At 38.4% G+C, this 23,624-nt stretch overlaps 1 protein-coding gene across 1 annotated transcript in view; it reads left to right on the plus strand.

Annotated features, from left to right (window-relative positions):
• The window catches only part of CCDC180 (coiled-coil domain containing 180), a 118,582-nt gene that overhangs the window by 55,597 nt on the left and 39,361 nt on the right, over nucleotides 1-23,624 (plus strand). The window contains exons 19-29 of the mRNA XM_027869669.1: nucleotides 4,457-4,698; nucleotides 5,366-5,541; nucleotides 7,378-7,558; nucleotides 8,189-8,335; nucleotides 9,548-9,692; nucleotides 9,875-9,991; nucleotides 12,741-12,839; nucleotides 14,797-14,892; nucleotides 20,981-21,147; nucleotides 21,681-21,727; nucleotides 21,848-21,932. Coding sequence (XP_027725470.1) covers nucleotides 4,457-4,698; nucleotides 5,366-5,541; nucleotides 7,378-7,558; nucleotides 8,189-8,335; nucleotides 9,548-9,692; nucleotides 9,875-9,991; nucleotides 12,741-12,839; nucleotides 14,797-14,892; nucleotides 20,981-21,147; nucleotides 21,681-21,727; nucleotides 21,848-21,932 — 1,502 coding nt within the window. The remainder of the gene's footprint in view (nucleotides 1-4,456; nucleotides 4,699-5,365; nucleotides 5,542-7,377; nucleotides 7,559-8,188; nucleotides 8,336-9,547; nucleotides 9,693-9,874; nucleotides 9,992-12,740; nucleotides 12,840-14,796; nucleotides 14,893-20,980; nucleotides 21,148-21,680; nucleotides 21,728-21,847; nucleotides 21,933-23,624) is intronic.

Genomic DNA, 23,624 nt, shown 5'->3' on the forward strand with positions numbered 1-23,624 from the left:
TTATCTCCAGTGCCTTCTCCGTATTCATTATCTCCTATTTATCCTGTATATAGTTTGCTTTGTAGTTGTTTCTATATTGCCTCCCCCTTGAGGGCAAGGACTGTCATTTGCCTCTTTTTGTATCCCACAGTGCCTGGCACATAGTAAACGCATAATAAATGTTGATTGAGTGACTTTGTAATAGTAGATGTACTTTAGGGCTCATGAAAATCATATAATTTTCAGTCCAGTAAAAATCACAAGGCAATGCTTAAAAACAAAAAAACCCTTTTATTGATATCTTTCTTTTTTATATTGCCTTCATTTCTGGATATATTCCTCTCCTTGCCCCTCCCCAGGGAGCCATGTCTTGAAAATAGTATGAAAAAGGGGGGGGAAATATTTTGGCAAAACTAAGCAACCTATCAACTAAGTCTTGTTTCACACATAGTGTTTCACATCCATTGCCTCCACCTCTGCAAAGAAGGAAGGGAAGTACACTTTTTCCATCTCTTTTTGGAGGCCAAGCTGGATCATTGTAATTACGCAGGATTCAGTTTGTTTGCTTTTCCATCTATATTGTTGTAGACATTGGGTGTATTGTTTTCTTGGTTCTGCTTATTTTACTTTATATCAGTTCATGGGTTTTCCCATGCTTCTCTGTGTTCTTCATATCCATCATTCCTTAAACTACAGTGATATTCCATTACATTAATGTACCACTATTTGTTTAGGTTTTTCCCAGTTAATGGGAATTAACTTGCTTTACAATTCTTTGCTACCACAAAAAAAAAAATGCTGCTATAAAAATTTTGGTGTAATGGGATCTTTATTTTTTTAATTTTATTTATTTTTTTGTTACATTTTAAATTCTGAGCTGTCTCCCTCTGTCCCTCTCCACCCCATATTAGAAAAGGCCACCATTGATACAAACACATACATGTACATATATGTGTACACACACATATATATGTAAAAGAATGCTATGCATACTTCTATTTATCAGTTTTTTCTCTGGAGGTGGCTAGCATCTTCATAAGTCCTTTGTAGTTGATTTGAGCAACTTAGTCATTCATAGTTGTTCTTCAAACAATATTGTGGTTACTGTATATGACATTCTCTTGGATATGCTCATTTCACTCTTCATTATTTCATGCAAGTCTTTCCATGTTTTTCTAAATTAACCAGCTCATCATTTCTTACAGCATAAGGATCTTTATTTTTATACTTATCTTTAATCTCCTTGGGATATATGCCCAGCAGTCTAATCTCCAGCAGCCTATGTATGTGGAGAAAGAGAGAGGTAGGATCCAAGACCACCAAGGCTATTTCATCTCTAATAGAAGTATCAAGCTATGCTTACCACACCTCAACTATCTTCAGTCTAGCGCTATGAGTCTAAGGAGTTCAGAACAAAAGTCACTTCCCAGGTCACTTTCAAGGGGGAGGGTAGCCCTTAGCTCATATTCTCCAGTTCATTCCCTTCCCACCAAAAGCTAGTGACACAAAAGACTGTCATGAATAACTAGTAAACGTCCTTATTATAGAAAGTATAAAACAGAAATCAGAAAAGTCATGCATATTAGAATATACCAAAAAGCATGCATAAGAGTAAACAAGCTCTTAATCTGAGAGCAAGCTAAGGTCTCATCTCGAACCAGGAGAGAGAAGAATCTCACCAAAGGGAAGCCTGCCCTTAGAGGTGTCTAGGGCTACAGATGCTGCAAGTCAATAGACATGATGGAAGGCCAGCTTCCTTACATCTCTTAAGGCTTCTGAGGCTCCAGCCTACTATTCAGAAGTCCCAACCTTTCTAAAGGTCCTCTCTAGAAGTGTGTGTCCAATAAAAATGAAGAGAATCTCTTTTACACTCACACAGCATCATGGCTCAGCATTCTCTCAGACAATCAGCAATCACATCCCCTTACATATACAAAGCACAGCACCTTCTGGGCACCACCTACCAAGAGGGCAGAGACAGCACAATAGTATCATTTAGAATCTGGAAGTGCTATCTTCATTCCTACTTTTTTAGATTATATTTCCTTTAATATTGTAGACCTTTTGTTCTGCCAAATGAATTTTGTTATCATTTTGTCTACCTTCAAAAGTATTCCTAGGTAGTACCATTTGTATAGTACTATAACTGTAAAGCAATTTAGGGGACACTTTCATTGTTATCATATCGATGCAGCCCAGCCACAATATTGTTGATATGTAAGTTTCATTTTGACATCTTTTGTTTTTATATCACATTTTCCCATCTATCTTCTACCCCATAGAACCATACTTTGTAACAAAGTCAAACCATCCGCCACTTCTCCAACAAAAAAAGAAGGAAATTTGTTTCATCATCTGTTCTTTGGCAGCAAGAAAGAGCAGCTAGGTGGTGGTGGACCAAGTGCTGGTCCTAGAGTCAGGAAGACCTGAGTTCAGATGTGACCTCAGACACTTACTAGCTGTGTGACCATGGGCAACTCATTTACCCTTTGTTTGCCTCAATTTCTTCATCTGTAAGATGAAGACAATAATAACACCCACCTTCTAGGGTTGTTATAAGAATCAAATGAGATAAAAATTATAACATACTTAGCACAGTACCTGGCACATGGTAAGTGCTATATAAATGTTAATTATTATTATTAGTGAGTGCATTTAATCTGAGTTAGGCTACCATTTAGTGTTGTGGTAATTTACATTATTGTGGTCATTATGTATATTGTTCTCCTTGTGCTTTCTTTTCATCATTTCATATAAATCTTCTCAAGTTTCTCTGAATTCCTCAAATTCATTGTTTCTTACAACAAAGTAGTATTATAATACCTTCAAATGCCACAGTTTGTATAGCCATTCCCCAATAAACATACATCCATTCCACTTCCATTTTTTTTTTTACTAACCATGAAGAAGTATTGCTATGAGTAATTGGTTATATATGTAGGCCTTTCTTTCTAACTTTGACCTCCTTGGAACAATGGCCCAGTAGAGTGACCATGGCATCAAAAGGTAAGAAGAATTTCGTGATTTTTCAGGCATAATTCCAAATTGTTTCCCAAGACAGATAAACCAAACCACAGCTCCACCAATCATGGAGCCTATCTTCCCATAGTTACATTCTGTCTTTTATTATCTTTGCTGCAATAAATTGACTCTATTGATTCTTTATAATCATAATATTGTAAACAACATGCTTTTTTGTAGTAATTGGGACATAAGATTATAAGGAAATTGAGGAAAATTTATTCAAGATCCTAAATCATGTTGACTGAAAAGTTTAGACATCTCCTTCCCCCCCCCCCAAAAAAAGGCAAAATAGAGAATTAAGATAAACTGTAGATTCAACCACTGTAGCCACGGTCTAAGTAGTAAGCCAGTGGAGGTTCGGGGAGGGGGAGCAGCTTGATCAAATTCACATAGCTTATTAGTTGCAAAGTTGAGACTAGAATCTAGGACTCTTGACTCCCTTTGGTATTCTGTCTACAATGCTCTTCCCATTACACTGCACTGCTGCCTTTATAGAACAACTGAAAAGTTCAAGTGACTTGCCCAAGGTTACACAGCCCAGTATGTTTCATGGGTCAACTTGAGCCCAGGTCTTCCTGACTCCATGGCCAGTTCTCTATCAGCCAGGCTATGATCATCAATCTTTGCACATTATAGATACTTAATAAATGCTTATTGGATTGCATCACACTGGATTGGACTCGTTTGGAAGAGGCTGCTAGGGAGCAGAGGCAAAGGTTTTTACTAAGCATCATGGATGGGATTCTGTCTTGCTGTTGGAGTGTGTCATTACCCCATACGTGAGGTTTTTACTGCCTTGTAACAGCATCCCTGGCCCTTTCCATAAAGCATTTCTATACTCCCCCACTGGGGATCTTATGGAGAGTAAGTTCTTGTTGGCCTTCAGTGTTTATGTCATATTTGCTCCAGTTGTTGGGTTTGCCTAAGGGCCCCATCTGAACTTGATGTGTTGGCAGTGAGATTTTCACATTAAATACATTTTGTTCATTTGGTGTCTCTCCTGTCTTCAAACCCACCCCCTTTGGATATGATAACAAAAATTGTTCTTATAATGCCGCTAACTACGTAAGGTATAAATCTTGATTATAAATGCTTGTAAGACATGTTCCTTGGGCAATTTATCCTTCCACCCATATGTACCTGAGGCAAGCTGCACAAAACATGGTTCATTTGAGAGGTTTGTCAGAGACCCCAGGAGGGGCAGGGGTGATGCTGCTCTAGGGAAAAGCTCACCCGAGGTGTAGGGGAGGAAAAAGACATGATTTTACCACTTCCTGTTATTTGCTAACTAGGTGCTAAGTTTAATTGTTTCTGGTTACTGAAGGACCAAAAGTATCCTCAGTGCCTTCTAAATTTTAGTGCCCTGGAGGAAAGCCACAGTCACTTTACCCTAGTTGTAGCTTTGCTACAGGGTTCGTGCTTCTTATATATTAAAGCTATCTTACTTGTCTAGGTTCAGCCTGTGACTATGTCAGAGAAGGAAAATATAATTGAAAGCTCTGATGAAGGGTTTGAGTCCTTTGTAACTTCCAGTGGGAACAAGTATTTGGTCTTTTCACTTCCTGAAGAAGCTGAAAGTAAATTGCTCCATACTACATTATCTGATGCATCACTGGATGACACTTCTCAGAATACTGCCGCATACCTGCAACATGTGATTTTACCATCCCAACTGTTTTCAAGATTAAAAAAACAGTTAGTAGGAATATCCTTCCTTCAGTATTTTAGACTGGGATTTATTGGAGGGGGGCCTTTAAAATGTTGAAAATTTAGAAAAGATGCATCTGAAATAAGTGAGCAAAGGGGATATTATTCTGAGTTGGGGGAGGAATGATTTAGATGGCAAACAAAACCAAACAAAACACAGCAGCCCCTCTAGAAATTATTTACAGTCATTGGTTTGGTGACTGTCTTCAAGCCATAGAAAGCCCAGCCTCCAGCCATTACCTTCACCTGCACATTTATGCAAAATACTAGTTAGCATGGTTTCTTCTTCCTCAAATTATTTTGTATATATTTCTGTTTTCTCAGTAGAATGCAAGCTCATTGGAGGCAGGGGATTTTCTTCTTTTTGTTTTTGTGTATCCTTAGTGCCTTGTATGTAATGGGCACTTAATAAATGCTTGATGAATTGAATTGAGGCATGTGTAAGATTTGTGGCTTTGGCTACAACCTTGTAAAGCCTGTTGCAAAGCCCATCTGCTGAGGACTGCTGAAATGGAACTCATGACTTTTTAAAGTATTTATCAAGTAAATTCTGTTCCTTCTATGTGAATTTACTGTGCTTGTGTATATTTCCTAAATTGACTTATCTGGAAGTGGGAGTGTCTTCTAAACTAGGTTCTTTTTCTCTTGATCACAGAATCCGCTATGAGTTTTTTGAATGCCTTGAGAAGTGGTTTGGCCAGTCCTTGACCAACTCCAAGATCATTGTTGCTGCCAAGACTGAGGAGCTGGATTCAGAATTGGAGCTGCGTCTCTGTTTACATAAACCAAGGATTAAATACATAAAGATGGGCATCTACAACGTCAGAGCAGGTAGAATCCCACTTTCCCTCAATTCTTTCCAAAGACGCAGGATCACATAGCTGGAAGAATGATCAGTTTGGAGTCAGAGGACCCCTATTCTGATCTTAGCTCTACCACTGGTTGGTTACCTGTGTGACCACAGGCAAATTACTTCCCCTCTCTAGACCTCAGTTTTCTTAGCTGTCAAATTAAAGGCTTAGATTAGAGGACCTGTAAGGTCCCTTTGGGCTGTAGATCTATAACCCTATGAAATGTGCTTGTCTGAGATTTTTCCTGGAATTGTGGTTACACTTTGTTAATTACATCAATTTGCCTAGCACTCATAGTCTATTTAGTGCCTTTTAGCAAACTGTGGAAAATGACTGTGAATTTGCAACTTGTCTGGAGTTTTCCAAAAAAGGGTGATAACTTTTTGTGCCCTTTCTTTTCCTACATTAGGAAATTAAAGTCTTTTAAATGACAGCCTTGATCTATGTGTGGATACAACTCTCACACTTCCCCCCCAATTCTGCCGAGATTGCACACCTACACTTTCTTCTGAACTCGAAGCTACAGGATCATTTTGCTATAGCTTCAGTAGACAATAAGAAATGCAGGGAAGGATTGAGGTGTTCTGTGGGGGAGGGTGTGCCTATTTCAATGAGATGCCAGATCCATCAAAGTATTGTATTACCAAAAATGATATTTGTTGTTGTTCAGTCATGTCTGACTCTTCATGACCCCATTGGGGGTTTTCTTGGCAAAAATACTGCAGTGGTTTGCCATTTTCTTCTCCAGCTCATTTCATAGGTGAGGAAACTGAGGCAAACAGGGTTAAGTGACTTGTCCAGGGTCACACAGCTAGGAAGTATCTGAGTTCAGATTTGAACTCAGGGAGATGAGTCTTCCTGACTCCAGGCCCAGCACTCTATCTGCTGAATCACCTCTGTAACCACTGCCTTTGGATGTGACTTCCAAAGGCCAAATGAACCAGGGAGATAGAATCACCAGTGGATTGCTTCAGGACCTGCAAGAGGTCGGCTTCAGAATTCTGATTTGAATCTCAGAATAATTGAGGAGGATGGGGCCGCAGAGAGCACCCAGTCCACAATCCAGTCAATAATTTAATTAACCATAGCACTTGCTATGTAAAAGACCCTGTGCTAGGCACTGGGCATCCAAGGACAAATGAGGATAATCTCTGTCTACCTTGGGGTTATTGTGAGGAAAGTGTTTTGAAATCTTAAAGTGCTAAAGAGATAGCACATTGTTTTTACCTTGGTGCGTTGTGTTCATTTCTCTTTTTTTTTGAGGAATTTCCACTCTCTCCCACCCCTGAACTTTCAGGCTGAGGGAAGAGAGAGAGACTGTCTTTTCCAGGGATAGTCACCTCCCCAATCAGTCTGTGGATCAGAATACATTGGTAATTTCTGTCCTGTCCTACAGGAACATATCTCGGCCATACTCTTAACTCCTTGAATAAAAAGATTACATTCAGATCTTAAGAACACAGAGATCTAGGGGCAGAAGGAACCTCAGAGGCCATGGAGCCCAATCCTTTTTGTTTTATAGTTGAAGACATTAAGGCCCATGGATGCTAAGTGACACCCAGGTTATAAACATTCGAGACAGGATTTGAATATACGTCCTCTTGACTCCAGAGTCCGTGTTCTTTTTCTCATTGTGGGTCATCTCTTTGAACATGAACATTCTCTATTAACTTTGGGTACTCTCAGCTGGTGAGGTGGTTGAATAAATGCCATCATTCGCCACTGTTTAGAAATCTATTTGTTTCCCCAGTCTGTTTGGGAAGGGACTGCCAAGAGAGGTTGAAAGTCTCATTTGTGCCCCATCTTTCCTTTGTAGCCGAGTTATTGTTTCATCAAGAACGGCTCGATCGTCACTGCGCCGGCATCTTGGAAACGCTGAAAAAAGAGAGGATCCTGTTCTATAAATTCCAGGAAGAACAAAACACCAAAAACAGAAACTTCCAGAATTGGATGACTAACATAGAAGAAGCTTTCCTCAACTCTACCACAAGTCAGAAGTAAGGGGGCCAACCTTCTCCCCAGATCAGCAACTCTCCTCAAAGGATTTCCACTAGGCTGCAGATGCAGAATCACTAGTCTTAAATTCCAGAGGAGGAATAGAACTAGGCACTTATTATTCAGGCATTATCTGATCCTCCTTTGTTTTAACCTAAAGACCTATTTTGAAACTGATCTCCTTCCCCAAAGTCCTGATTCTTCCTTGAGGCGGATATGTTAGCTGAGTGTAAAGTGTATTCAAATATCTTTTTCTAGCTACTGTGTTTACCAGTGCCACAACTGTATAAAAAAAAAGCATTTTGAGGAACCTCCCCCTTTTTATAAAGTACTATGTAAATGCCAAGTTTTGAACGTTGTGTTCAAATCAGATAGGGAAGCAGTAGCAATAGATCACCCTGCTTCTGACAACAGTTAAATTGGTATCATGAAGGTGAAACCAATGGCGGAAAACTGGTGGACTAATGGGGTACTTGCAGTTGATAATGGGAGTGAAAGGAAAGAATCTCTGGGCTCTCAAAATGTTCATCCATGTGGTTTGGAGCCAGTGTTTGGAGAACATGGTCTTACAAAATATCATGGCAACACTCCCCAGAAATTTCCATTCTCTTGGGCTCTCTTTGTTTTCTCAGTCTGACTCTGTTCAGCTCTAGCCTGCACAGAGAGCTGCTGTCTTACGTGGATGTCATGCAGGTGTCCATTCGTGGTTTCCGACAATACGTAGAAGAAAACATGGAGAAACTCCGATTTGCAAATACGGATTTTCTGAAAAAATGCAGGTAAAAACTGATGTGGATTTGTTCTCAATGATCTCTTTTTTTGTAGCTTTTGTTCTCCTCTCCCCATCTTTACATATACATAAACTAGATACATGAAAGTAAGCATTAGTTTCTCCTTCTACAGATAAGAGGAAGTATGGTGTAGTCAGACAGTCAATAATAACCATTTATGAAGCACCTACTTGTGCTAAGCCCTGGGGACACAAAGAAAGGTAAAAGACAGTCATTGCTGTCAAGGAGATGCCAGTCTAATGGTGCAGGCAAGATGCAAACATCTGTGTACAGTTGATCTAGTTAGAGGATAAATTGGAGATAAAAATAGGCAGGGCACTAGAATTAAGGGAGATCAGAAAAGGTTTCCTGTAGAAGAGCAGAGTCTAAAGTCTCAGACTTGAAGGAAGCCAGGAAGCCAGGAGGCAGAGATGATGAGGAGAAGCATTTCAGGCATGGAGGAAAGACAGTCAGAGAAAATGCCTGGAGCTGAAATGGAGAGTAGGAGGTAAAGAGGTTGCCTTCAGAGCCAGAAAAATATAGGTACTGGCTATGTGGCCCTGGCCAAATCATTAACTCCCTAAGGCAGGGGTCTGCAAACTATAGCTTGAGTGCCAAATCCTTCCCAGTGCCTGTTTTTGTGAGGCAATCAGGGTTAAGTGACTTGCCCAGGGTCACACAGCTAGTAAGTGTCAAGTGTCTGAGGCTGCATTTGAACTCGGGTCCTCCTGAGTCCAAGACCAGAGCTCTATCCACTGTGCCACCTAACTGCCCCTTCAGTGCCTGTTTTCGTATAGCTTGCAAAAGAAGACTTAACTCTGAAAGTTTTTAATCCAATAAAACTGTTGAAAACTGAAAAAAAAAAAAGCCAAACTATTCTTAGCTCACTGTACAAAATCAGGTGGTAGGCCAGATATGCCCTCAGGCAGTAGTTTGTGGAATTCCTCTCCACTCCTTCCCCTTGAAGGTGCCCCCTCCACCCCAGACCAAGCTTCTCTAAGGGGATAAATTACAGAGAAGGCACCAGTCTGCCTTGGTAGGGGAAGTGCCTCACCTGGGACCTAGCCCTACCTACCAATGAAATTGTGGCTTCCACTTCTATCCTTTCTCTCCAGATATGGCAGCTTACGGACATTTTCCTTGACTCCAGCACTTATATCTGGTAACTAGAAAATTCAAGATGTTCTGAGTTCTGAGGCTTTTATTCTAACTTACTTTCAGATTGTTTTCAGAGGGTGGGAACTTCTCCCCTGATGAATTGAGTGCATGTTGTAGTCGACTAGAAAAGGAATCCTTACGGATTGAATTTGTTGAGAGTTTTATCATGGTGAAAATGGAGAAAATGGAGAGTGAATATATAGAGCAGGTGAGCACATCTTTCTCATCCCACAGGTGGGAGTTCAAATGCACTAGTCATTGACATTCTGCCATTATTCTAATGTAAAAGTAATATCTTCTAGGTTTTAAAGATATACGGTTGATTTGTTTCAAATTCAGTTTAGAATTAGAATTAGGCCTCTACTCTCTACTTTTTGTCTTTCTTTGTAGGCAAATGAGATCATCAACAAATTTGAAAGTAAATTTCATAACCTATCAGTGGATCTCAGTTTTATAGAGAAAATCCAGCGATTCTTGACAAATCTGCAAGTGAATATCAAGGCAGAGGTAGAGAATTTCTTATTTCTTTTACTGATGGGTTGATGTCATTTATTTTATCTTAGGGATTTCTGGCCAGCTGTGGAGAAAAGTGGGTAATGTTGGTAAGGAAGGGAATGTGAGACCCTTTGAGGAATTTCACAAATGAGTGACTATCAGCAATTTGGGGTTGTGCTAGCCATGGTCAACCTTGTGCCTAACTAGACTCATGTCTCTGGTGCCATCTTCTTCTTTTTCTACTTTGTGAAGGCTCAAATCTAGAAAAAATTGGGAGGGAGGGGGGACATTTTCAGCAGCTACTCTCAGGAGCAACAAATGAATGGCATGAAGTGACATAGAACGAATTGGCTTTGCCTGTGGCTTATCAGATTACTTAACTAGAACACGATGCTCATGAGCTTCTGAGTTCAATTGCCAAAGGTAGAGTTAAACCTGAGATCCCTTGGTAGTCACAGACCAGCCCAACCAACTATCTCACTTATGTCTACCATTGGACATAGCAGGGACTGTGGGTAAAGAGGAGTGGATCAGCACAAATCCATCAACATTATTAGACAAACAACTCAAAGTTTCCCTTACAGCTGGTAGTCAATATTATCTTCACATGTGAAAGGCAACATATTTGGGACATGTGTGGTATCTAGATATGGTCAGTGGAACATATAACAAATTTTATTTGCCTGATAAATATTGAGTTATCCCTTTTAATGCATAAGACAGTCACAATCTCCCTTGGTTAACCCTTGTAGAACTTTACTTGTGGCAGCTCCCACCACAACTCACTCCAGCACTAACCCCCACCTCTAGCCCAATGCCCTCGTTTTACAAATGGCAAACTGGGGCTCCTATGAGTGAAGTGGCTTGTCCAAGATGACACACTTATTTAGTGGCAGAGCCTAGACTAGATCCCATCTCTTGTGATTCCTAGGCTAGCAACCATTGCCTGATATTCTTTTGGTAAATATTAAGGTATTGTAGTGGCAGGATCTTTTTTCTTTTTTAACTAATTAATTATTTGTTTTTTGGTGAGGCAATTGGGGTTAAGTGACTTGCCCAGAGACACACAGCTAATGAGTGTTTGCCACCTAGTTGCCCCTTAACTTATTTATTTTTAGTTTTCAATATTCACTTCCATAAGATTTTGAGTTTTAAATTTTCTCCCCCTCCTGGTCCTTCCCCCTCCCCCAGACGGTATGCAATCTGATATAGGCTCTATTTATACATTCATATTAAGCATATTTTTACATTAGTCATGATGTAAAGAAGAATTAGAACTAATGGGAGAAACCATGAGAATAAGGAAACAAAACAAAACAACAAAAGGAGAGCAAGTAGTACGCTCATTTCACTCAGCATTAGTTCATATAAATCTTTCCAGGTTTTTCTGAAGTCTGCTTGCCCATCATTTCTTATAGCACGATAGTATTCCATTACATTCATATACCACAACTTGTTCAGCCATTCCTCAATTGATGGGCATTCCCTTAATTTCCAATTCTTTGCCACCACAAAAAGAGCTGCTGTAAATATTTTTGTACATGTAGGTCCTTTTCCTGTTTTATGATCTCTTTGGGATCTAGAAATGTTATTGCCAGGTCAAAGGGTATGTACAATTTTATAGCCCTTTGGGTATAGTTCCAAATTGCTCTCCAGAATGGTTGGACCAGTTCAGAATTCCACCCACAATGTATTAGTGTTCCAATTTTCCCACATCTTCTCCAATATTTATAATTTTCCTGTTTTAGCCAATCTGATAGGTGTGATGTTACCTCAGAGTCGTTTTGATTTGCATTTTTCTAATCAATAGTGATTTAGAGCATTTTTTTCATATGACTACAGATTGCTTTAGTTTCTTCCTCTGAAAACTGCCTGTTCATATCTTTTAACCATTTATCAACTGGGAATGACTTGTATTCTTATAAACTCTACTCAGTTGTCCATATATTTTAGAAATGAGGCCTTTATCAGAGATACTGGCTGTAAAAATTGTTTCCCAGCTTTCTACTTAGTGGCAGGATCTTTAAAAGGGCCTGAGTGGTCCTTTGAGCTTTTGATGCCCCATAGCCATACTAATTTTAAATGAAGATATATACATTTTAAAATGTTAACATAAAAACACATAAAAATTAACAAAGTCCTTTTGGTCTGATCTGGACCTGTGATTTCATTGATGTACAGAATTCCTATTTGAGGAAAACCTGTCTAACAATGCAGATCAGCAATTATTTTTCAACTTAGAGTCTTAGAAAATTGCCAAGGACCTGTTAAATAATTTATTCAGATCCCATAGAGGTTAAGTAACTTGCCCAAAATAATACAGCCAGTACAATGGTAAGACTTGAACTCAGGCCTACCTGATTCCAAGACCAAGTCTGTATCCACCATACTACACTGTGTGGACGTCAATAGAACACACACAAAAGAAACATCATTTGAATAATTTTTTAAAATTCAACAAATGCTTTTCATTTTTTTTCTCCAAGGTACAAATTAATGAGGAATAATCTAGCTTGTATGTGATGTCACAACTGATGTTAAATATAACAAGATTCTTCATACTTTCCTCTGTCCCAGATTTAAATGTTCTAGTTTTTTACCTGCTAAATTTGAGCATCATTTTGAACTTGAATTTGAGGCTTAGGCCAAATGGAGAGTAATAGCTTTTTTTTCACATGTCAACTCATTTACCAGAAAACATATTTCAGTATATTCTTCTTAACTCCTTCTATAACCAAATTCTAACCCTCTTCATTTCCAGGTATCCAAATCTAATTTTCAAACCCAGGCACTAAATAATGCTCTGGAAGAACTTCGCCACAAGATAAGTATTTGTGGTCAAGAATTTGAGAACCAAAAAGTAAGTGTCCAGTCCTATACCTTGTGCCTAACAGGTTGTGAATCTGAGAGGTATCTAGTGATAGAAATATAATTCTAATGAGGAGACTTGACTTATTTGTGTCTAAAATATGATAAGTCTCAGCCCTGGATGATAAGATAAGATTCTGAGTATCCTCTTGGATTTAACTTTTTTTTTCTTGAAATCAACAGAGAGTAGAGGGAAATGCCCTCCCTAGGAAAGAAAATATGGAGTCTTTGATATAAGCCTCAGCAGTACCCCTTTTGAAATGTGAAATCAAATGAATTTGTGGATTCAACTTCATCTCTGTCATAAAAAAAAATCACACTACTAGTTTAATATAATAAATAATCTTTGTCCTAGCATGGCCTAGGACTAGAATATTCTAGAAATCTTGATTTCTTTCCCTTTATTTTAAGTGTGTGGCAGGGAGAAGGGGAGCAGAAATTTCCAACTAGAAAAGTTCTAAAGCCTGCAGGATTATTGAGGCTCCCAGGGTAGGTGAAGGACTATCTGTAAAGAAAGAGAATTGCCATGACCATTTATGGGCTTAAGAGTCCTTTGTATATTCTGTTATATGAAAAAAAAAAAACCTGCCTTATATTAGATGTTTCATTGACATGAATACTTACCCAGGACATTCTTCTGGATACTGAGACATGAGTCAATTTCTGATGTTCTCAGGATAAATCCTGAGAGTGAGGACACAAGTCAAAGAGATTTGCATGAAAAGACCCTCAGTCAAAATCTAGCCCGTGTGAGTCCAAAGCTGTGGCTCTGAGCTGTAGATAATGCTATATTTCCATTAAACTTCCAGCCAACTGCTTTGTTGTTGTTTTTTGTTTGTTTCTTTTTGTTGGTTTTGGGGGTTTTTGTTTTGTTTTGCAAATTTGGTCTTGCTATAATTTCTCTAATGTGGCACTAAATGATCCGAGTTCTAAGGAAGGAATTGTAGTATAGTGACCTTCCAAAAAGCAGCATCTTGAATGCTACCCTTCACATCTTCAACTTTGCAACATGTAGTCCCAATAAGATTATTTTTTTCCAGAGCAGATATTGGCAGAGGAGACACAAGTCCCAGGAGGATATAAAAATAAACCTACACATTTATTCCATTTTAGAATGGTTTGGGGTTACAAAGAAAATCCTATGTTCATCTTTGCTTAGTGTAGGCAATTTTTAACTGAAAGAAGCATATATATCACTCAGTACATTGCCTTGCTTTTTATAAGAAAATATTATCAGTTTATTTAGAAAATACCATATTCTTGGTTTCTTCTATTTTCTTATTGAAATGCGTCACAAGCAAAAATTAAGAGAAGCAGATGCTTCTAAAAACCAATCGAGTCCCTTATCATTAATTGAATCGCTAGTAGCTCCCATTCTCTAAACATTTATATGTTTTTCTTTCTCTTATATACAGGATGCTCCAAGGTTTTTTCATAACTTTTAGCCTCATTCATTGCATCATATGCTTAGCTACCATTTCAAATATAGTTGCTAATTACTTCGTATCTCTTCGACTCACTTTGAACGTAGAATGTTCCTAACCTGAGCCGTCTTTCTGTCCCAAGCTTTCTTTAATGTTCTTTCTCTGCTGTGCTCTCTGAGTAAGATCGGAACGGTAAGAAATAGAGTGGTTGTGTGTGGAGCTAACTGTTCCTCTCCAGGCTTTTCTCTCTTCTTCCCCCTCTAAGTAGCTCCAAACTGACTTTTTAAAAGGAGGTGGACTGTGTAATATAACTTCTGACACCAGCTGTTCCTAACATACTTGGTCAAGACCCCTTCTCTCCAGGTGAACAAGCATCATTTTTCCACCTGACTTCTTAAAGGAACCAGATGTAGATCCCAAATACCTTCAAACTGCTAAACAAAGTTAAATATTTATTCCTGTACAATTCTAATAAAACTAATTTTTTTTCAATCTCTACTTATTTTCATTATCCCATGTCATTAGACTGTGAGTGCAGAAGACTTATTTGGCTTTTCCAGACAGGTGGTGGATAAACTAACCCAAAGGATTCAGTATCTCAATTGCCATTTGGATAACCAGGTAATAATTATATCTCTTTTCCTAGGAAATATGTTACTTAGCACTTCTGTGTCCTTCAACTCAGGGTGCTATGTGTGGGGGGGGGTCTTTAATTGGGGAGCAAATTGCCTAAGTGCCCTAAAAGATACTACAGGATTATACAAATCTTGCGTGATCCCTTAGGTTGTCAACAAGCATTTATTAAGTACTTACTATGTGCCAGGCACTGTGATAAGCACTGTAAATAGAAATATAAGTAGAAAGACAATTCAGGGACTCACAGAGCTTATACTCTAATGGGGGAAGATGATACATAAAAGGAAGTGGAAGGAGTTAGAGGGGATATGGCAAGGACAGAGGAAGTCCAAAAAGTCAAGAGGGAAACCTGGACAGGATTGAAGATATGTCTGGCCTGGGCTTCTTAAAATGGAGGTTCTAGGAATCAGCCAATCAGAGGGAAAGGACAAAGGGCAGAGGATATTTCTAATGGGTAAAATCCAGGGGTGGGGTGAGCCTCCAGGGTGAAGAGATGTCTGGGGCACCCTGGAGAAAGTCTAGGAGAATCAGGAGGGACATGAATCTTGAAAAAGAATGAAAATACCTTCTTTTGGTGTTGGGTGGGATCCAATATCTAAAGTATCTACTGCATATTGATAGTGAAACAATACGGCAGATTAAAAATATCCAGATGATATCAAAGAGAATACTTTTGATATGCTAGAGGTAAACAGGTAACAAATTTTGCCCACCTTATTTTGAATATACCTCTTTTATTAAGATTTTATAAAAAGAAAATTTTTATTGATATATTTTTTTACCCATAATCTACATTTTTCAATATATCAGAGCCTCCCTCCCCACCCCCCCACCACAATGTCAAAGAATAAAAAAGAGAGGGTGGAAATTTTTCAGCAAAATTAAGAAACATACCAAAAACATCTGATACCATATGCAGTGTTCCTTCATAGTCCTCTGCCTTTGCAAAGGAGTAAAGAGGGAGAGGAGGACCTACTTTCTAATTTTTCCTGTGGAGCCAGGCTTGATTATTTTATTTTCATAGCATTCAATTTTAGTTGTTTTGTTACTGTTTTATTGTTGTTCTCATTGTGTATACTGTTTTCTTGATTCCGATTACTTCACTTTGCATCAATTCACATGTTGTCTTATGTCTCTCTATATTCATCATTTTTGTTATTTTTCATAGTAATATTCCAGTACATTAAAGTCCCACAACTTGTTTAGTCATTTCCTAATTAATGAGCATCTACTTTGTTTCTGGTTCTTTGATACTACAAAAAAATGCTAATGTAAAATTTTTGGTGCATTTGACTGTGAGTATTATTTTTTTCATTGACCCCTTTGAGATATATGCCTGGCAATGATATCTCCAGGTAAAACGGTAATGGACATTTTAAGAACTCTCTTCACATAATTCCAAATTGTTTTCTAGAATTGTTTGGTCAATTCTCTATTCCACCAACAATATGTTAGTATACCTTTCTTTCCACAACCCTTTGTGGTATTTTTAAAAAACAATTTAAAAGCATATATTAATTGCCTACTATATATGCATAGCACAGAGAAGGCTGGAAGAAAAATATGACAAAATTCCCTACCCCTAAAAAATTTATAATCCAGTTGGGAAGATAAAGTATACAGGCAAAATGATCAGGTAAAAAATTCAATTCACTCAGTTATTATGTATTAAATTACATATTATAGACTGCCTGAATTTTTTACTAGGAAATTTACTTCTTTTATTCATTCATTCATTTTATGAATATTTCATGAGTGCCTACAATATATCACATACCATGCTGGACTTTGTAGGGGATACAAGAAATGACCCCTGGCTTCAAGATGTCCTAGAGTCTAGGCCAAAGCATTTAAATTTTATTTGCCAGAAAATGAAGAGTTGGGTACGGTTTTCCAGTGGGGCAATGAAAAGAGCAGAACTGTGTGGTAGAAAACTTAACCTGGTGTCAATAGAGTCTGAAGAGAAGAATGTCCATTAAGATAAAAACCCCAAGAAGCAGTGTGGGATAGTGGAAAAGCTACTAGACTAGGGAGATCAAGGTTCAAATCCTACCTCTGACACTCACTAGCTTTGGGCAAGTCATTGAACTTCCCTCAAACTCAGTTCCCTCATTGGTAAAATACAGATAGTAATACCTTTGGTATCATAGAATCTGAGAGTCGAAAAGGATCCAAGTGGCTCTCTAGTTAAGCCACAAACACAAAGAATCCCACTATGACGTGCCCAAGCCTCAGCCCTCCAGCTTCTGCTGGAAGATGTCCAAGGAGGGTAGTCACAGCCCCTCGTAATGAAGCCAGTGCTCCTTTGGAATAACTCAAATGTTCAGGAAGATTTTCCTGATGTCAGGCCCAAGTTGGGCTCTTTGCATTTCTGTGCATTGCTTTTGGTCTAGTCCTCCTCTCTGGGGCCAAACATCCATATGCCAGCTTTTCAAGGACTCAAAGATAGTTATCATGTCCCCATTAATCTTTTCTTCAAGGTAACATGCCCAGTTCCTTCAACTAGTCCTCATGTGACGTAGACTCAAGGCTCTTCACTGTCCTGATTGCCGTTCTCCAGAAGCTCTCCACCTTATTAATATCTTCCTTAAACCTTGGTTCCCAGAATTGAAAACAATACTCCAGATGAGTTCTCTTGAGGGCAGAGTTCAGTGAGACTTTCACGTCTCTTCTTAGGAGCTAGAGCTTTTTTTCAATCCAGCCCAAGGCTGAATTAGCTTTTTTGACTGCCTCTTCACACTGCTGATTCATATTGAGCTTGTAGTTCAATAAAACTCCCAGATCTTTTTTCAGAACCACTGCTGTGTAACCATGCCTCCCATCTTGTACTTGTGTAAGTAGTTTTCCGTACCCAAGTATAAGATTTTATTACCTTTAAATCCCCATTGAATTTCATCTTATTCAATTTAGCCCAATGGTCTCTGCTCTCAAAATCCTTTTGGATTCTGAGTATCATCCAATGTTGCTATCCCTCCAAGATTTGTTTCATATACAGATTTTATGAGCATGCCATCTATGCTTTTATGTAAATCAATGATAACAATGTCACAATACATAAGTTTAAGGACAGATCCTTGGGTGTTCTACTGGAGACCTACTGCCATATTTACATTGAACCACTAACTACTCTTTCAAATTTGGACTGTATCTGATTGTACTATCATCTAATTCAGAGGGGTCAAACACACGACCACAACACTCCTGAACCAGATTAAAATGTAATTGGGAAATATTTAACAAAAATAAATAAAAATACAATAAAACATAGATAATGTTAACATGTGGTTTTCTAAGTCAGTATGTGGCCTGTGGGGATCCTTATATATAGTTTCCATTTCCGTTTCAGTTTCACACCACTGGTCTAATTCTTATCTGCCCATCTTTTCTGTAAGAATAGTATGAAATATTTTATTTGCTAAAATCTAGGGAGAAACTGTATCTACTGTATTTATATCATCTACTGTTTAATAATCCTGTCCCAAAAAAGATGTCAGGCTAGTCTAGTATCATGTGTTTTTGATGAAACCTTGCTGGCTCTTTGTAATACCAACTTCCCTGAGTACCTAGCTCATGAGATAGCAGGGAAGCTTCAGTGAGGTAATATATGTGAAGGACTTTGCAAACTGTCCCCATATGTTTAGAGCTAGGAAGATCTTAGAATCTGTCAAATCTAGTCATGTCATTTTACGGATGAAGAAACTGAGGCATAGAGAAGCTAACTGATTTGCCCAAGGACACATAGCTAACAATAAGTGTCTGAATCAGGATTTGAACCTAAGTCAACCTGATTCCAAGTTCAGTGTGCTACAAGTCCAGTCCACTACATCATGGTTCCAGTTCCCATAGTACCAGAATCTCCTCCAAATTCTGTGGGCTGCAAGAAGAATGGTCCCCTCCTGTCTTAGTGCAACTGCATCATAGTTGAATTGCCCTCTATTCTTCTGCTCTACCATCTCTCCCATCTGAATTTGTCCCAGGGAGATTCTTAGTTAAGGCCCTATGGACTGAGAGGGTTCATTAATGGGTCCAGATTTGAAAATGTTGAGTTTAAGTTGCTGATAGGACGAGAGTTCAAGACTGGAGATAGAGTTGTAATGAATGTAGATAAGCATTCTGAGGGGAGAGAATATATAGAAAAAAGAGATGATACTTAAAGATAGTTTTGATAAACATGTTTATTCACTCATTCATAAATATTTATTGAATGCCTGCAGTATGAAGGATGCTATACCCATGCTAAGCACTGTGGGGAATATAAAGTTGCATGGTATTTGGGATCATAAGACTTAGGGATGGAAGAGACCTTAGATGTAATCTAACCCAAACTCTTCTTTTTACAGATAAAAACCTTGAGATTCAGAGAGATCTAATTTTAAAAAATCATTTCTATTGATATCTTTCATTTGTCATCATCTAAATTTCCTCTATTTCCTTCCCTTCCCCTTCCTAGAGAGTCATTCCTTACAACAAAGAACCTTTTAAAAGAAGAAAAGAAAAAAAAAGGAAGAGGGGGAAACCTTGCTGCCCCCCCCCAGCAAAACTGACCAATACATTGGAAAACACCTGTCAACACTTGCAATGTTCCCACACTTATGGAGCTCTCCCTCATCCCTGCAAAGATGTGGGAGAAATGTCTTCTAATCTCCTCTTTGGGGCCAAGCTTGCTACTTGTAATTTTGCAACATTCATCTTTTCATTACTCTGTGTTTCAGTTTTCATTGTTGTCATCATTATGTATGTTGTTTTCTTGGCTCTCCTTACTTCACCTTGTTTCAGCTCATATAAGTTTTACCATGCTTCTCTGTACCCATTCTTGCTGACAGCGCAGTAATATGCCATTACATTAATTTACCATGATTTGTTTAGCCCTTCCCCAACCAATCAGCATCTGCTGTGTTTGTGGTTCTTTGTTGCCACAAAAAGTATTGCTATAAATATTTTGGTGCATATAGGGCTTTTCTTTTTTTAAATTATTGATCTCCTTGGAATATATGCCTAGGAGTAAAATTGGGAGTTGGGGGGCAGTGTAGGGAGAGAGACAGAATAAGTATTTATATACCACCTACTATGTGCCAAACACTGTGCTAAGTGCTTTTTACAAATATTTGATCCTTACAAAATCCCTGCAAGGTAGGTACCATTATTGTTCCTATTTCACAATTGAGGAAACTGAGGCAGACAGAGGTTGAGTGATTTGCCCCAGGATCACATAGCCAGTAAGTGTCTGAGGCCAGATTTGAACTCAGGTCTTCTGACTCCAGGCCCAGCATTCTATCCTTTGTGCCACCGATTGCCTCTAAAGAAGAGACGTTAAGTTATTGGCCCATTGTCACTCAATAAGTCGTACAGCAAGGAAATGAACACATCATCTGAGTCTAAAAACAACATCTTTCCCATTATACTATGCATCCTTCCCATGGTCCATGAATTCCTTTGTGACCCAAGTTTTCAGGGATCTCGGTACTAATTTGTTGCAGGGGGGGAGAGGGGAAAGGGAAAGAGGAAAGATTGGAATCTGAGTTAAAAATTTTAAATGTAGGAGAATCAACTAAATGAATCCCAAACCTGAAAATAACATTTTGAACTTGGTTTCTTTAAGACACTTTGAGATGCTGAAACCAGTCAATCAACAAACATTAAGTACCTACTCTGTGCTGGGTGCTGTGCTAAGCATTGGGGTTACAAAGAAAGGCAAAAGACAGTCCCTGCTCTCAAAGACCTCACAGTCTAATGCAGTGAGACAACATGCAAACAACTAGGAACAAACAAGTTATATACAGGATAAATTGGAAATAATCAATCAGCAGAGAAAAGGCACTAAAATTAGGGGGGATTAGCGAAGCCTTCATGTAGAAGGTGAAATTTGATCAGGGCCTTGAAGGAAGTCAGGAAAGCCAGCAAGTGGAGATAAGGAGGAATAGCATTTTAGGCTTGGGAAACAGCCGGGAAAAATGTGTGTTCTGAGCGTCATAGGGAGGATTCTTAGGGTTTCTGTTTGCTTAACCTTCCTATGACTGATGCTGGAAACAGAAGAAGGAGATTCTCTTCTATCTCCTATTCTCTTCTCTTCCAGGGTCTTGGGGCAAGCACAGAAAAGGAGACTCTTATCTTTGCATCTGTTGCCGTTTCTGATGAGGAAAACAAGCCAGAAATGTTTAAAGATATGCTTTTTCAGCCCAGCCAGATGGGAAAATCAATGCTTGATGATGTGGCTGTGGACTTAATAAAAAACATCCTTCAGTAAGTCCTATTTTCTTTGACATTCATTATGTCATATTCCAGCTATGTCATTGAGATTTTCTTCTTGGTTACTTATAAATTTATTGCTTTGTCATTTTAGTCTAAAAGCTTGGTGACAATGTGTCTGGGTTAATTGAATCAAGGGTTCATCTCTGTTGATGTCCTGTGAATTTTATCTACAATTTGTCCCTTCAATATTCCTGAGAAATTCTTTTGTCCCATAAAACATAATCATGGGATTATAGCTTTACAGTTTTCAAGGTGCCTAATCATGTTATTGTGAGCTCTGTCCTTTTTTTTTTGCAAAGTTTCCAAGCAAGATTAAATTATGAAATTTAACAGCTTAGAAATACCTATGAAGAATATAAACAAAACAATGGGTTAACTGAAAAACAGAATTGCTTTATTGGAGAACAGAATTATAGAAACAGAATGAAAGTAAAACAAGTTTAAAAAGCAAGCAAGCAAACAAACAAACAAATAAAACCTGTTCCTCTTACAGGAAATCTCAGAGCTCTTCCTTTTGGTTTCAGACTCCCAGAGCAAAGGCGTGATCAAGAGCATGGCACCAAGGGTAAAGGTATGTAAACTTCAGGATATAAAAAATGGGACATCAGGAATCCTAAGGATGCTTTCAGCTTTTGTGAAAGTACTGGGAAATATCCCAAATATTTTGCTGTTTTCTTTTCATCATCTAAAGGGAAAGGTACAAGACGACAGACTGAAAGCCTCGTCACAACATTAAAGAAGATCACATCAACCGCCAGTACCGGCTCACTGTTAAAGTAGGAGTTGTGAAACACAAAATTGTCCCCTCTTTCTGCCCTGCCTTTCTCATTCCCTTCCCTCCTTCCTTTCAACCCTCCAATTACCTCTCCACACTCGTCCTACTCAGTTTCTGCCAGTTCTTAATTTCCTCTTCTGTGAAGCCCTGGCCATCTGATATAGCCCCACCTTTTTTTTCCCCCTTATTCCTCATGGACCTTTATTTATTTCCTTCTTCAGTCAAGCCCTTCTATCTTTCCTCTTTTATCAATACCATAAGCTAGTTACTGTCAGCCAGACAAGCTCAAAAGTATCCTCCTACCAGGGTTTTCCACCAAAATAGGAAATTGGGGTGGTTTGTGCTGCTTGCAAGCTGGCCCAGTGGACGGCATTGCTAGGCTTGGAATTCTGAAAACCTGGATTTGAATCTTGCCTCTGATCCTTGCCAGCTATTTGATTGTGGACAAGTTAGTTAACCTTTCTGAGCCTCAGTGTCCTTGCAGGCAAAATGGTTATAGTTATAGCTATAATCTCTACTTCTCAGTAGTGTTGTGAGGCTTAAATGAAATAATGTGTAAAGTACTTTGGGAATTTTAAAATGCTCTCCAAATATCCATTACTAGTATTATCTTAAGATTTTACCAGCCTTAATCTTTATTCAGAGTATTTCCTTTTCATATCGTTATCAGAGATAAGACTTCCTGCAATATTATTTAAAGTGGGAAAATGTTAAGGATAGGAATTAGACCCATAAGTTCATTGATATAAGGAACCTTCCAGTTTTATAAATCCCCTCTACCAAAGTAGGTTGGCAAATTCTCTGCAATTTAACAGTCTTAGATAGTTGCCTAGAATACTAAGAGGTTAAGTGACTTGCCCAGGGTCACATAGCCAATATGTGGCAGAGATGAGACTTAATCCCAGGTCTTCCTGGCCCTGAAGTCAGCTTCCTCTTCATTGTTCTATTCTGCCTTTCAAAATGAGTGCATTTTTTTTTTTTACATTTGATTTTGGAAGTATGAGCTTATCCCAAGGAAATGGAAGGCATTAGCTTATTTTCCAGGTGTTTGAATGTCAAAAAATCCTAAAGCAATTTAGATTCAAGTCTCACAAGATTCATTCTGATCATGTTGCTGTGGAATCCCTTAGACCAGAGGTATCAACCATGCAGTCCCAGAACCAGATTAAAATATAATGGTGAAATATTTAACAAAACAAATAAAAATTCAATAAAATAGATAACATTACATTTTAAAACTAAGTTGATATGTGGCCAGCAGGGATCCTTATGTATGGACTAATAGCCCCATTTCTATTTGAATTTGATACCACTGCCTTCGACTAATGTCACTAACTGTTCTCTTTATTTGAAAAAATATATAATATTTTATTTTACACTAATTACATGTTAAAACAATTTAATGCTTTTTTAAGTTTTGAATTCCAAATTCTAACCCTCCTTCCCTCTCTTCCCTCCTCCCTCCCTGAGACAATAAGCAATCAGATACAGGTTGTATATGTGCAATCATGTAAAACAATTTCACATTAATCATTTTGTACAAGAAAACTTGAATAAAAGAAAATAAAAGAAAGAAAGTGAAAAATAGCATGCTTCAGTCTGTATCCAAACAACATCAGTTCTTTCTCTGGAGGTGGATAGTCTGCTTCATCATTAGTCCTTTGGGATTATCTTGAATCATTGTATTGATGAG

Source organism: Vombatus ursinus, unplaced genomic scaffold (genome assembly GCF_900497805.2).
Source record: "Vombatus ursinus unplaced genomic scaffold, bare-nosed wombat genome assembly UNPS02014793.1, whole genome shotgun sequence".
In the NCBI taxonomy this organism is placed as follows: Eukaryota; Metazoa; Chordata; class Mammalia; order Diprotodontia; family Vombatidae; genus Vombatus; species Vombatus ursinus.